Below are 12163 nucleotides of genomic sequence, written 5' to 3'. Positions count from 1 at the left end.
AAACATTTTTTGACTTTCTATTTTCTAGGAAGAGAAATTTTCAAGGTGGGACAAAGTACCTTGAATTTAAAATTTCCTAGTTTCTGTTTTGTTTTGTTTTTAAAGATTTATTTATTTATTTATCTTAGAGAAAGAGAGAGAGAATGTGTGAGCCTGAGGCAGGGGGTGGGGTTGAGAGGCAGAGGGAGAGGGAAAGAGAAACTTAAACAGACTCCATGCAGAGCTTGGAGCCTGTTGCAGGGCTCGATCTCATGACCCTGAGACCATGACCTAAGCTGAAACCAAGAGTCACTTGCTTAACTGACTGAACTACCCAGGCACCCCAGGGGCACAGGTCATGGTCTCAGGGTCATGAGATCGAGCTCCGAGTCAGGCTCTGAGCTCAGCATGGGGTCTGCTTGGGATTCTCTCTCTCCCTCTCCCTCTTTCTAACATAAATAAATCTTAAAAAAATAAGATAAATAAAAATAAAATAAAATTTCTTAGTTTAATATAATTAACATGATCTACGCAGGTTTTCTAACTAAAGGTTCAGTCCTGGCACTAGGGTGAACAAATAATTATTACAACAGTAAAGAGTATAGAAGCAGATGTACATACACATAGATGTAAGAATTTAGTATGTGAAAATTGATCAGCTTTCTGAAAAAAATAGCATTGTATCCTTAGTAAAAGAAATTCTTAGTGAAAGAAAGAAAGAAACGTTAAAAAAAAAAGAGAAACTACAAGTAAAAGAAAATATGACAATTTTTCTGACCTGGGGATAAATGTCTTTCTAAGTATAAAACCAAAAGGAGAATCAAAGAAGAAAATATTTATAAATTCACTTAAAAATATGTAAACTTCAATGTGATAAACACACAAAATACAAAAGCAAACAGCAAATTATGAAAAAGCATATGTTATAAAAATTATATTAGGAAAAGTGTTAATATCCTTATATGAGAAAAAAGAGGTCTTGGGAATCAATAAGAAAAAGACAAATCCCCTTGTGTCAGAACATGGGCAAAAAAAGCACAAAAGCAAAACCACAAATTTCAATAAACATGAAATGTTCAATCTCACAAATAATAAGATAAATACAAATTTTATAAAATGAAGTTCCATTTTAAAGAAATTAGCAAAAATATTTATTATGTTATTATTCATGGTTTTCTGGAATTGGAAGCTATCCCACATTCTGGAGGTTTAAGTTGGCACACCCTTTGTGAAGTGCATCTTTATCAAAAAATGATCAGAGAAGTTTGCAAAGGTTTTATACAAGTACGGGCACAACATTGCTTGGAATAAAAAAGTAAAAAAAAGTCCAAAGAGATGAATAATTTTAAAAAACTATGATACATTTCAACTGGGTATTTACTATGTATAAAACACAGTGTTAGGTACTTACATCATTTACAAAATCATGCTACCATTAAAAATCATGTTTTTGAAGAGTAATAATATGGGAAAATGTGCAGAATAAAATATTATATGAGGAAGAAGAAAAAAAAACCTCAAACTGTATCTATAGCAAGAACTAAAACCCTGAAAGGAAATAAACCAGATGCTGTGGGGATCTCTGGGTGATGAAAATGTAGGTGATTTTACTTTTTTCTTCTTTTTTTTCTTGCGTTTTATCAATCTAGGTAAAAATACTACGTTAAAGTAATTTAATCTGTATTAAAAAAAATCAAAGCCATTGTAAAATGGAATGCCAATATAAAAATGACTGTTTATACCTACTTGAGTTAAATCATAATAATTATAACAAATTTACGCTGTCCTGTTCTATGACTTTTTTTCTTTAAACAAATACGTGCTGAGAACCTCTGTGTTCTTGCCAGGTCCTGCTGTAGGTCTTAAGGATACTGTGATGGTGCAGTGAACAGGAGAGAAAATCAGGAGCATTTCAGCGGGGCCAGGGGGCTGCATGGCAAAGGGAGAGTTAACGTTCTAGCTCTCTCTCTGGGAAGAAATGCTAGCAGTGTGTGTGGGTGTGGGTGTGGGTGTGGTGGGGGGAGAGGATGCTGTTTCTGCGCAATCCTGTGAGCATGCAGTTGGAAACCTAACCCTTAACTTTGACATTCTCTGAGGTGAGCATGTTCAACCAACTGAACTAGCCAAGCTGGAGACAGACTGGGAACTTCTGCGGGCACTTTTGTTGTATAGGGCATGAATCATCATTGATATCCCGACTTTAAGGGACTGGGATACTAATGAAAGGTCTATGCTCAGGGTTCTGGGTGATATACATGGGTGAGGGGATGGAAGAGAGAGGCTTGGCCTGGCCGATCTTATTTTCAGAAATCAGTAACTGAGCTTAATGTTTAATAACTGAATTTACAATTATCTGATGCCTGAGGTCACTTTACATAGGATGCCGGACTTATTATTTATTTTTTGGTTCATAAACATCAGTTAGCTTCCTTACTAGAATAAGGCTGAAAAAGGAAGGGTGGGGGGAAGAGAATAGTCCTTAATGTCATTTGTTTACCATCCATCTACCTTTAAAGAAATTACAACAATTTTAGAAGAAAGCTGAAAGAAAGTTTTTTTAAAGTATAAAGTGGCAAGCATTAGGAGTGCCTTGTCTTAGGAGTACACACCAAGTGCATATATGCGAAAACTTGGAATAATTTACTAACAAACTGCCAGCTGTATCGTAGCCAGAGAGTTTCTGGAGATAGTCTTTGTAATAATAATTGCTGGGTACTAATTTAAAGATGCCCTGCTGCCCATGAACTACCAAAAAAAAAACCACACGCAGGCCAGTTCCTTAAGATAGGGCCCCACAACACAGAAGTCTGTGCTCGGCAACCAGTTGAGATGGACAAAATTGTTTGCTGAGCTGTTTTAAAGACAGCCACATACATGGGGCACCACTATTTCGGAAGCTTATAGGGGAGATTTCCAGCCACTTACATTCACTGATGATCTCCAGGGAGGGTAGGAAGTACTCATCACAGACAGTAGTCACGGCCATGAACATGTAAAGGATGATTAGGAAGTAGAGAACAATGCCTCCATCCCAGCGCTCCTGTTTCGTGAAAAACCCTTCAGGAAATTCCAGTGATGGAGACGGAACACATTGGGTGCTATTTCCTGGTAAGGAAAAGAAGGTGAAAACCTGAAGTATGCTGGTGTCCGCTGGTTCCAAGCCCACAAAAAAAAAAAGAGATTCCTTAAGAATCCTTAAGAAAAGTGTGCAGTAACTGGGTGGAATTTTAAGAACCCTGGTGAAAACGTATAAAGCACTTTTGAATATGATGGAGAGCTTTGTAGAGCTTTAAAAAAAAAATCTTTGGGGCCTGAAAGAGGAGCTTTAATGAAATAAGCTGATGATAGTGAAGGAATAAAAAAAAAAAATCATGAAATCACTCTTCCTTGTCTTATTTCTAAAAGGGAATTCTGAAGCCCTCTTCCTTCTCAAAGAGAAAGGTATCTCTGATGAGAAAGATTTCTAATATCTGTACAATTTGATGAGAAAGATTCCTAATATCTCTGATGAGAAAGATTCCAATTTTATTTTCCCATTTCAGAGCCCAAGCTGCCTACAGGCCTGCGAAGAATCCTCCACTGTTGCAGAGAGAATTTCTAAGATGAAAGAAGATTTTTTTTTCATGATAAGTCTCCAACAATAAAAAACTGGATACTCGCCTGCTTCATGAAGTCTGTGAATTCTTTCTGAACTATCTTTGAGAACTTATTCGAGGGATCAAAAGTGTTTGATATTCTTCCAAATGCTAACAGAGGAGGAAGCATAAGCCGAAGTGAGTCAAGTGAGAATTTTCCCCTCCCTTTGTCCCTTCATCCATACGTGGCATCAGCAGCAGGGGCGGCTGACCCCCGTGTCCACCTACCTGTGGCCCTTGGGAGACGCTGGGGCAGGGAGGTGCCTGGCGGAGGCAAGCGTGCGGTAGTCCAGAGGATGCTGAGGAGCAGAGCCCTTCTTGCCCACCGTTGTCCCCCTTCGGTCTGCATTTCTGCTGTGCTCTTACTGCAGAGCGCTGCTTGGGGAAGGGGGAAAGGGAGGAATAAGCTGGATCATGTGAGGAGTCTCCTTCCTGCTCACTGCCCTGCCCAGGACACATCTCAGCAAGGCCCGTGCAGGAGGGAGGGTGAAAAGAGCCAGACAAGCTTCTCTGATCAGGAGCCCCAAGCTCCAGAGAGGCTGGAGGAGGTGGGGAGGAGAGCAGATGACTCCTGTCCCTGAGGGCAGGTCCGGGCGGCTTGCTCTCTAAGGCGTTTTGATTTACTGGTCTTCACAGTGGCTCTGATTTTGACTTTCTCTAGATTTGGAGTGACTTGAGTTTGCAACTGCTTCCATCTCCAGCCCTCACTTCTGGAAATTGCTGGGGCTGGTGTATGTGAATTCTTTGACTAGGTAGGCACGTTTTTATATTTCTTTGGGTCTCTTATCCTCCTCTCCAGTTAGGGCTAGAGACAGAAAGCTAACTTGGGAGGCTGTTGCAATGAACTAGTGGAGAAATGACAGGGGCTTGAACCAGAGCCGTAGCAATGGGGGTGGAGAGAAGCGGACAGCTTCGAGAACTATTATGGAGACATGGCGGATGCTATTTGATCATGGATTAGCTGTGCTCTCTGCCAGAGGTTTTGAAATGCAAATTCAACAAGCCAAGGGGGTTCAGACACAGACTACTATCTTCCCTACCCTAGCATTTAGTGCACTTGCCAAGGCATTAAGAGCTTGGGACAATGAAGTAACATGTGCCTAATAACACAGACCACATAGTTTGAGTCCTAGCTCTGCTACTTCCTAGCTCGGTGTCCTTGGGCACGATATTTAACCTCTCTGCTCCTCAGTTCTACTATCTGTAGAAAGGGAAGGTTAGTGCCACCTGACCTCTGTGTGGAGGATGACATAAATGAATGCATGTAATCCACTTAGAGAAGCCTCTGCCACGTGGTCAATGTTACCTGTTTATCATCTGTCTATATTATTATCGATGTGTTACTCTGGATTAAGATAAAAGCTTCTTGGCCAAAGGATTTCTTTTCTTTAAGTTTTGTAACTCTTGTGGTTCCTTGGCTTTGCAGAAAAAGCATAAATATTGATGTGCTCGCCAAGTTTTAGATTTAGAAACTGGGTTTTTCTGGTGGAAAGGAGTAAGTTGCTTCTGGATGTTTATGATCCTGGGTTGGTAAAAATTCTCAAACACCCTTTTGTCTTGCTGGGAATTGGTAGCCATTATAAACGTCTCTGAAACTGTCATTTCTAGGAACTGTCTATCCAGATGTGTGGTGTGGTTGTGAGGTTGGGATGATGAGTCACCAAAGTGTAGCCCAGAGCAGAGCAGTCTTAGCAAGCAGCATCTGGGCTGCCGACCCCCACAGAAGGCGGTGCCCTGGACCGCAAGGCTGTGGCCTCGGTGCCAGCAATGGTGGAGGCCAGGGGTAGAGGCCACTTACTTTTGTGCTGAGTGGATGTGTCGCCTGGGTCTTTCCTCTACAAAATGCAGTAGTTCAACCAATTAATAAAACTAAACATTATAAAAAAACAAAATAGCACAAAAATTCAAACCCACGTATTTCCAATCTGTAGAGTTTCCCACAGTCCTGATTTTGTTGAGTGTGTCGTACGGTATAGCTTGACATGTCCCTCCGTTTCCTCTGTTTTTGTTAATTGGCAGCTGGATGCAGAGGCTTGATCAGACTGGGTTCTTTCCCACTGGCAAGACCAAAGTGGGTGGGTGGTGTGACCTTTCCTCAGAAAGCGCGTGAGGTCTGCTTGTCTTTTCTTTTGTGATATTAGCAGCCATTCCTTCTCTAGAGGTCACAAAAGGGCCACGTTCTAATTCTATGATTTCTCTTTCACTTACTCCTTGGAACATTTTACAGTTAGATGATTTCTATCATCTACTCTTTGGGTACCCAGGGGTACCCAGTTTATATGGAAAAGATAAGATACGTGCTTGATCCTTTCCCTCTGCTGATCAGTTCTCAAGGTAATTGGTTCTCAATTTTCTTCCAAAAATAACCAACTAGATTTTAAAAATGATTATGAATCAATGTATTTAAATATATTTGATGGCTTCCAATTGCCATGATTATCCTTTTTGAATTTCAAATCATCATGTCTTTAGCTGGTGGGAGCCTTATCTTTAGGTTGACTTCTGAGAGCCTTTGACATGACCTTAATAGTTTTTAATAGCTTTCTTATTACCTGATATAAAAGAGATATTCCAGGCTCATCCTACACATAAAACCAGTCATTTCTCCAAAATGTCTCTTTATTTATTTAAGTGGAAAGTACATCCATATCATCTAAGAATCTGAGTTGCTATGGATGCTCATTGCTACTGGATTGTTCATTATTTGTAATCCCCCCTGCCCCCCCGAACCCCCAGCCATATCTCTTCATAAAATACCTCATGAGTTCATACTCGTACTTCCCATTCAAGGGTCCTGGATGATAGAACTGGAATATCTAATATTTCATAATGACTTATTTACTTGTCCTATATTACATCTATGAGTCTCAAAATGATGACATTGATTCTACCACCACTGATATAATTACTAAGAAAAGTGAAAATTTTTGCTTGTGCTCTTTCCATTCTCTTTCTATTCCAAGAGCCATAGCCTATCTGCATTGCCTGAGCATATAGTCATTAAATGTCTCCCTTTAACTCTCACTTAGTCTTGGTACAAGTAACAACATTTTTAATGTTAGTCACCATTCTAAGGTTGTGTGTCTCTAGACATTTTGATGCCTGAAACATATTTTCTAGTAGATCCCTTGGAAGAGCTCACAGGAACTGTGTTTAAATGATTTCTCAATGGTCTTTATACTTGAAAGTCAACTGTGCTGGATATAAAATCACTGGCTCACATTTTTTTCCCTTGAGTATCTTAAATATGTTTCGCTGTTTTCTTTTTTTTTTTAAGGATTATTTATTTATTTATTTATTTGAGAGAGAGAGAGAGAGAGAGAGACAGCATGAGAGGGGAGAGGGTCAGAGGGAGAAGCAGGGTTCCCGCTGAGCCAGGAGCCTGATGTGGGACTCGATCCCAGGACTCCGGGATCATGACCTGAGCCGAAGGCAGTCGCTTAAACAACTGAGCCACCCAGGCACCCTGTTTCGCTGTTTTCTTATGGCATAAAGCATTGCTGTTGACAAGCTGATAATTATATAATTTTCCCCTCCTTAGACATTCCTTGCCCTTTTTTCCTAGATACCCAGAAGATTTTTTTCCTGTTTCCTTAAAGTTCAGTAATTTTACTAGAGTATATCATAGTGTTGGTCATTTTAAGTCAATATTCTTAGGGATAGAATGTGCTCTTTCAATGTGTAGTTTCAAATCTCTTTATTTCAGGGAAGTTTTATTGAATTACAGTTTTCAGTCTTTGTTCTGTTCCCTTTCTTTGGATTTATTCTTTCAGGGACTTCCACTATTTCTATGTTGGAGATCTTTGGATATCTTCAATATTGTTACTTGGTCATAAATCTTTTTTATTTTTTTTATTTTAAAATTTTTCATTTTTTCCTTTCTATTTAAGATATCTGTTGTGTTTATTGCTCCTGTGTTCTTTCTAACTTTACACTCAGTTTTTCAAAAATTTTTCTTTTATATGTAATATTTCCTGATGGCTACCACCTCATTTCTGAGATTTTTCTTTCTAATTCTAATTCTTCTTATCTTATATGATTTTCTCCATGTCTTTTAGATTCTAGTTACAGTTTGATCTGTTATGTGGACATGTCTTCCTAGCATGCTTCCCATGTCTGAAGCAGGGCTATTCTTCCCTTATCCTCTTTTATTCTTATGGTAACTCTGTGTGGGATTTGACCTCCACATCTTTCTTTTTCTCATATTTATGTGAAACTAATTTTTTCTGAACTTTAAGAAGAAGGTGTTGTTCAATGTAGCTTCTCTCAGTATGCACTGATTGCTCTTCTATTGTTTTCTCGTAGTGTATCATGGCTTGCTCTCTGAAATTTACTGGCTCTGTCCTCCATGCCTACTTTTATTGGGACCTCCTCTTTCCTTATTTCCCTATTGTTGTTACCTTGGCTAGCTTTTATTCCATGACTAGAAGTTTCAATATGTAGTTTCAAATCTCTATGTGTCAGCCCTATCCTGGAAGGGGACTCTGCTTGATTAGTTTTCATAGTTCGTATGTATCCGACCCTATTGTGACCGCTTGTACTCAACCACTGTTAGACTGAGCCAAACCTTTTTTTGGTTTTTAACTGCTGTTTGCAAATAGTCCTATCGTATTTCATCAGATTTTTGTTGTTATTTTGGGGTGTCCTGTTCTCAGGTTGGTCACATTCCCTGTGCCTTGCCTGTACTTTCTCCCGAATAGAAGCTGATACCATGTATATTTGGTGTCATGGGGGTGCTTCGTCCCCATTCATTTGTATTTGGGGCTGGTGGTGATAGCTCCAAACAACTTTCTGTTAAATGCTGTTAATGGGTCTTTGCTATCTAGTTGCTTTGTCTGTTTCTACGTGGAGATTTGGAAAGATTGAGAAACCATGCCACTCCTGCCTCCATCTTGAAAAACCTTTTCATCTTTGACCAAAGGAATCTATAGTTGTATTTTTTTAACCAGAGCTTTTTTTTAGTCCATTGAACATATGGTTTACTTGACAAAGATTCTATTTACATGCAACCAGTAGGAATCTCATCTATTATGTAAAGTTGCGTACAGCTAAACTGTTACCGAGGTTCATGCTGCACAAATAAAACAAAACTGTGAACCTATTGGATGTTTGATCTTGGGACGATGACTTTACTTCCTATGGCTTCCTCGTGCCCGTTTGTAAAAGGAAAGGGCTGGGCTAGATATGTTCTTAATTCTTCTTATTAGCATTTGCTAGTAGTCAACATTATTAGACTCAGAGTGGTGGTTTGTATCAAAATGGAAATTAAAATAAATAAACAAATAGAGAATCTCCAGAACAAGCCATCTCTTCAAATAGCCAACTAAGTAACCCATTCAAATTGGTACAGTGGTGGTTATTGAACTGTGGTCAAAATTATAGATTGGTAGTCATCCTTTCTTTTAAGATGCGAAACTATCAGAATTACCTTCAGCTCTTCCTTGCTCACTGACCAACTTCAGTTTAACAGTCTTCTTTGACATACCTGGACCTCTGCTGAGTAAGACGTCACCAGTTATGCTTGGGGATCACAGCTAACAGTTCTGTGTTTACTAAACTTGAGATCTTCTTGTGCATCATGAAGTGCAATTCTCCTACCAGCCCTATAGGATAGCAGAGGACTTCTCACTGGTTTCTCAGTCGAAGTATCTAGTGGCTTTTAAAATTACTGATGATTTGGCACTTACCCAGACCAATTGGACCAAAATTTCTGGGCATGGATCAAGCATAGATATTTAAAAAAAATTTCCCAGCTGATGCCAGGAGGGTTGAGAACTACCGGGATGGATATTGCTATCCTTGCTTTATAGATGATAGATTGAACCAATTGCCTAAGATCTAAGGCTACATAGCTCCCACCTAAGTGGCGGAGCCAGGATGTAGGCAAAGGTCTGTCTAATGCCAAAGTACATCACATCCTCACTTGCTAAGTTGACCCAGTCCTCAGAAGGTGAGTTTCATGAGGGCAAACCCATGCCTATCTAATTTCCTATTGCATTGCCTGTGTTCAACACAGTGCCAGGCACATGGTGGGTATCTAATAAATATCGTAGAAGGTGTGAATGAATGACGTACATAAGGAATTTCACAGTGACTTTTCCTTGACAACATCCCTGGGACCCCATAAGAATGCACAGGGTCTTTTGTCCCATTAAAATGCCATTTGCTGTGTTGTCTGAAGGGTCCCCTAACAGCAGCTCAATTAGCTCTCCAGCTCCACCTGCTGATGCTTCAAACACGATTGGGCTCTCCAACTTCCTGTTGGAAGAAATACGGAAAAATCTACTCTTAGAAGGCCTGTGAAATCAGTCATTTGAAAAGATACTTTGATTCTCCTCCATCGAATGAAAGCTAGGAATGTTTGCTAGCCCCTCTGCCTTTTAGTATCTGCACCCTTAAATGAAAGCCTTCACAGGCTGCCCCTATTCCTGTGAGGACAGAGGAGGAGAAAGAAGCCGATGGCTAAGCCTGTCCCTGTGCTCTGACTCCAGCTTGCTTTTTTTTTTTTTTATTGAAAGATTTTTTGTTTTATTTATTTGGCAGAGAGAGAGAGAGAGAGAGAGTACCAACAGGGGGAGTGGCAGGCAGAGGGAGAGGGAGAAGCAGGCTCCCCACAAAGTGGGGACTCCAATGCAGGGCTCCATCCCAGGACCCTGAGATCAACCTGAGCTGAAGGCAGATGCTTAACTGAGTGAGTCACCCAGGTGCCCCTGACTCCAGCTTGTTGATAGAACTCTTATATTTTTAAACTTTTATTATATATTACATAATATATATACACATATTACATATGTATATTATATATATATATACATATATATATACAGAAAAGTGCATGTATTTTGCCATTGCCTTTTGCAGTTTAGACATGCAGAATCAAGCCCCATAGGTCATCCTTAATAAGGTGAGGGATGGAGTGTCACCATGTGTGTTCAGCCCAACCTGGGAAGGGAGTGCTGTGTGGGAGTGCATTGTTCCAAGGAGTCTTCAGTGTCTCAGTTGCTGCTGTCCCATGAGTGGCTGCTTGCTTGGGAGCGCAGCCTGGGAATCCTCAAGACAAGGAGCTCTTAGCTCCGTCTACCAAGAACCTTCCTATTTTGTCTCCAACCATCACAAGAGCTGCAAGCTTGAGCCATAGCCACGGCTGTGAGCTGAGTAGCATTCTACTTGATGGTTCACATATTCGCAAGGTGCCCACCATCTTGCCCGCACCCTCATCCTCAGTGAGTTTATCAGCCAAAATTTAAGGTTGAGCACTGGTTCAATTGAACATATTCAACTTTCAATGTTGAGCACTGGTTTAGGGTATGAATGAATATGTTCAATTTTCAACCCAGGACAGTTTGGTCTCATTCGCTGCTGTGTGGGTCCAGCTCCATGAAAATGATTCAAACATATTTTCAATTCCTAGAAGGCCTCCACCATATTCTCAGAGTTTCTATTTTCCCCCCTTTTCATGGGAGGGCATATTCCAGTCCTCTGAGTACTGAAGGGGAGTTCAAGTTTTTCAGCTCAAAGATTATTTGAAACAACATTTTGGAGTAGAAATAATTTTAGAATTAACTGAACCTCAGTTAAATCTCCCCTCCTTCAGTATTTCTGAAATGTAGTAAGTGGAGGATAATACCACATGTTTTTAGGCTGTGTGATTATAGACCTAGAATATAAGTATTTGTCCCCTTTCCCTCTGTGCTACAACTCCATGAGAGCACATTTTATGTTATTAGAACTTGGCAGAGTGCTTAGCTCTCAATGAAATCGAATGCATCAGGCAGGCCATCAGCTGGGAACAAAATGATACGGGATTTTCATTAGCTATATTTACAAAAATTGGAATTTTGCTTTTAGCCTGCTTTTTGATACTTGTTACTGTCACTTAATTTGTGGGAGCCTTTCTTTGTCTTTGTTCTCCGAGTCCAAATAAAAGCCTTCCCTGAGTGTTTCAGTACCTTGGTAGTTGAATGAGTGATCCGGAAAAGGGCCTGCCTTAGCCTGATTTTGCATTTTCTCCTCCAGCTCTATTTCACTGAGGTGCTCTGAAGGGGTGGCAAGTGAGACAAGAAGTGGAGGGGCCCTGACTAAAATATGCTGAGATGTGGAGATTTATTTTCTTCACTTTAATATAATAAACCCCCTCAGGGTCTGAGTTAGCATCATCATTTTTCCTTAGTCTGCTCTCTGAAGGCTGCCAACCCTACGTGAGTAGATTGATGCCTCCTTTACTATAAATAATCGGGGCGAAGGCATTTATCAGGGATTCTTCAAAATTTGCTGGTCTTAGAACTTCTGCCCCCCCTAGGCTTGGAACTCAAAAGCCCTAGAGCTCATAAGGACTGAATATAAGAGAATCTGGTCCTGAAGAGAGAAAGCCAGTAAGTGCTCTGTAATTCTCTCTGTGCTGGGATTGGCTGTACAGATTATATTATGTGCTTTGAAGTCCTTGCTTAGCAAACAGAGAAGGGAGTTGCTGTGTTGGTGGGGGGGGCGGTGCGTAATGGGAGCTAGAGGAGAAGTAGGGAAGTGAACCAAAAAGATTGACCATTGTAATA

At 40.3% G+C, this 12163-nt stretch overlaps 1 protein-coding gene across 1 annotated transcript in view; it reads right to left on the bottom strand.

The window, feature by feature from the left end:
* SLC24A5 (solute carrier family 24 member 5) overlaps positions 1–9097 on the bottom strand; it is a 31633-nt gene extending 22536 nt beyond the window's left edge. Inside the window, exons 1-2 of the mRNA XM_035728067.1 lie at positions 9043–9097; positions 2905–3084 (exon numbers count right to left, since the gene is read on the bottom strand). Coding sequence (XP_035583960.1) covers positions 2905–3084; positions 9043–9097 — 235 coding nt within the window. The remainder of the gene's footprint in view (positions 1–2904; positions 3085–9042) is intronic.
* Between the last annotated feature and the right edge of the window lie 3066 nt (positions 9098–12163).

The sequence above is a fragment of the Zalophus californianus genome, chromosome 6, assembly GCF_009762305.2.
Source record: "Zalophus californianus isolate mZalCal1 chromosome 6, mZalCal1.pri.v2, whole genome shotgun sequence".
NCBI classification, from domain to species: domain Eukaryota; kingdom Metazoa; phylum Chordata; class Mammalia; order Carnivora; family Otariidae; genus Zalophus; species Zalophus californianus.
The sequence above is the reverse complement of the archived record's forward strand: the minus strand, read 5'-3'. Positions and strand labels throughout refer to the sequence as shown.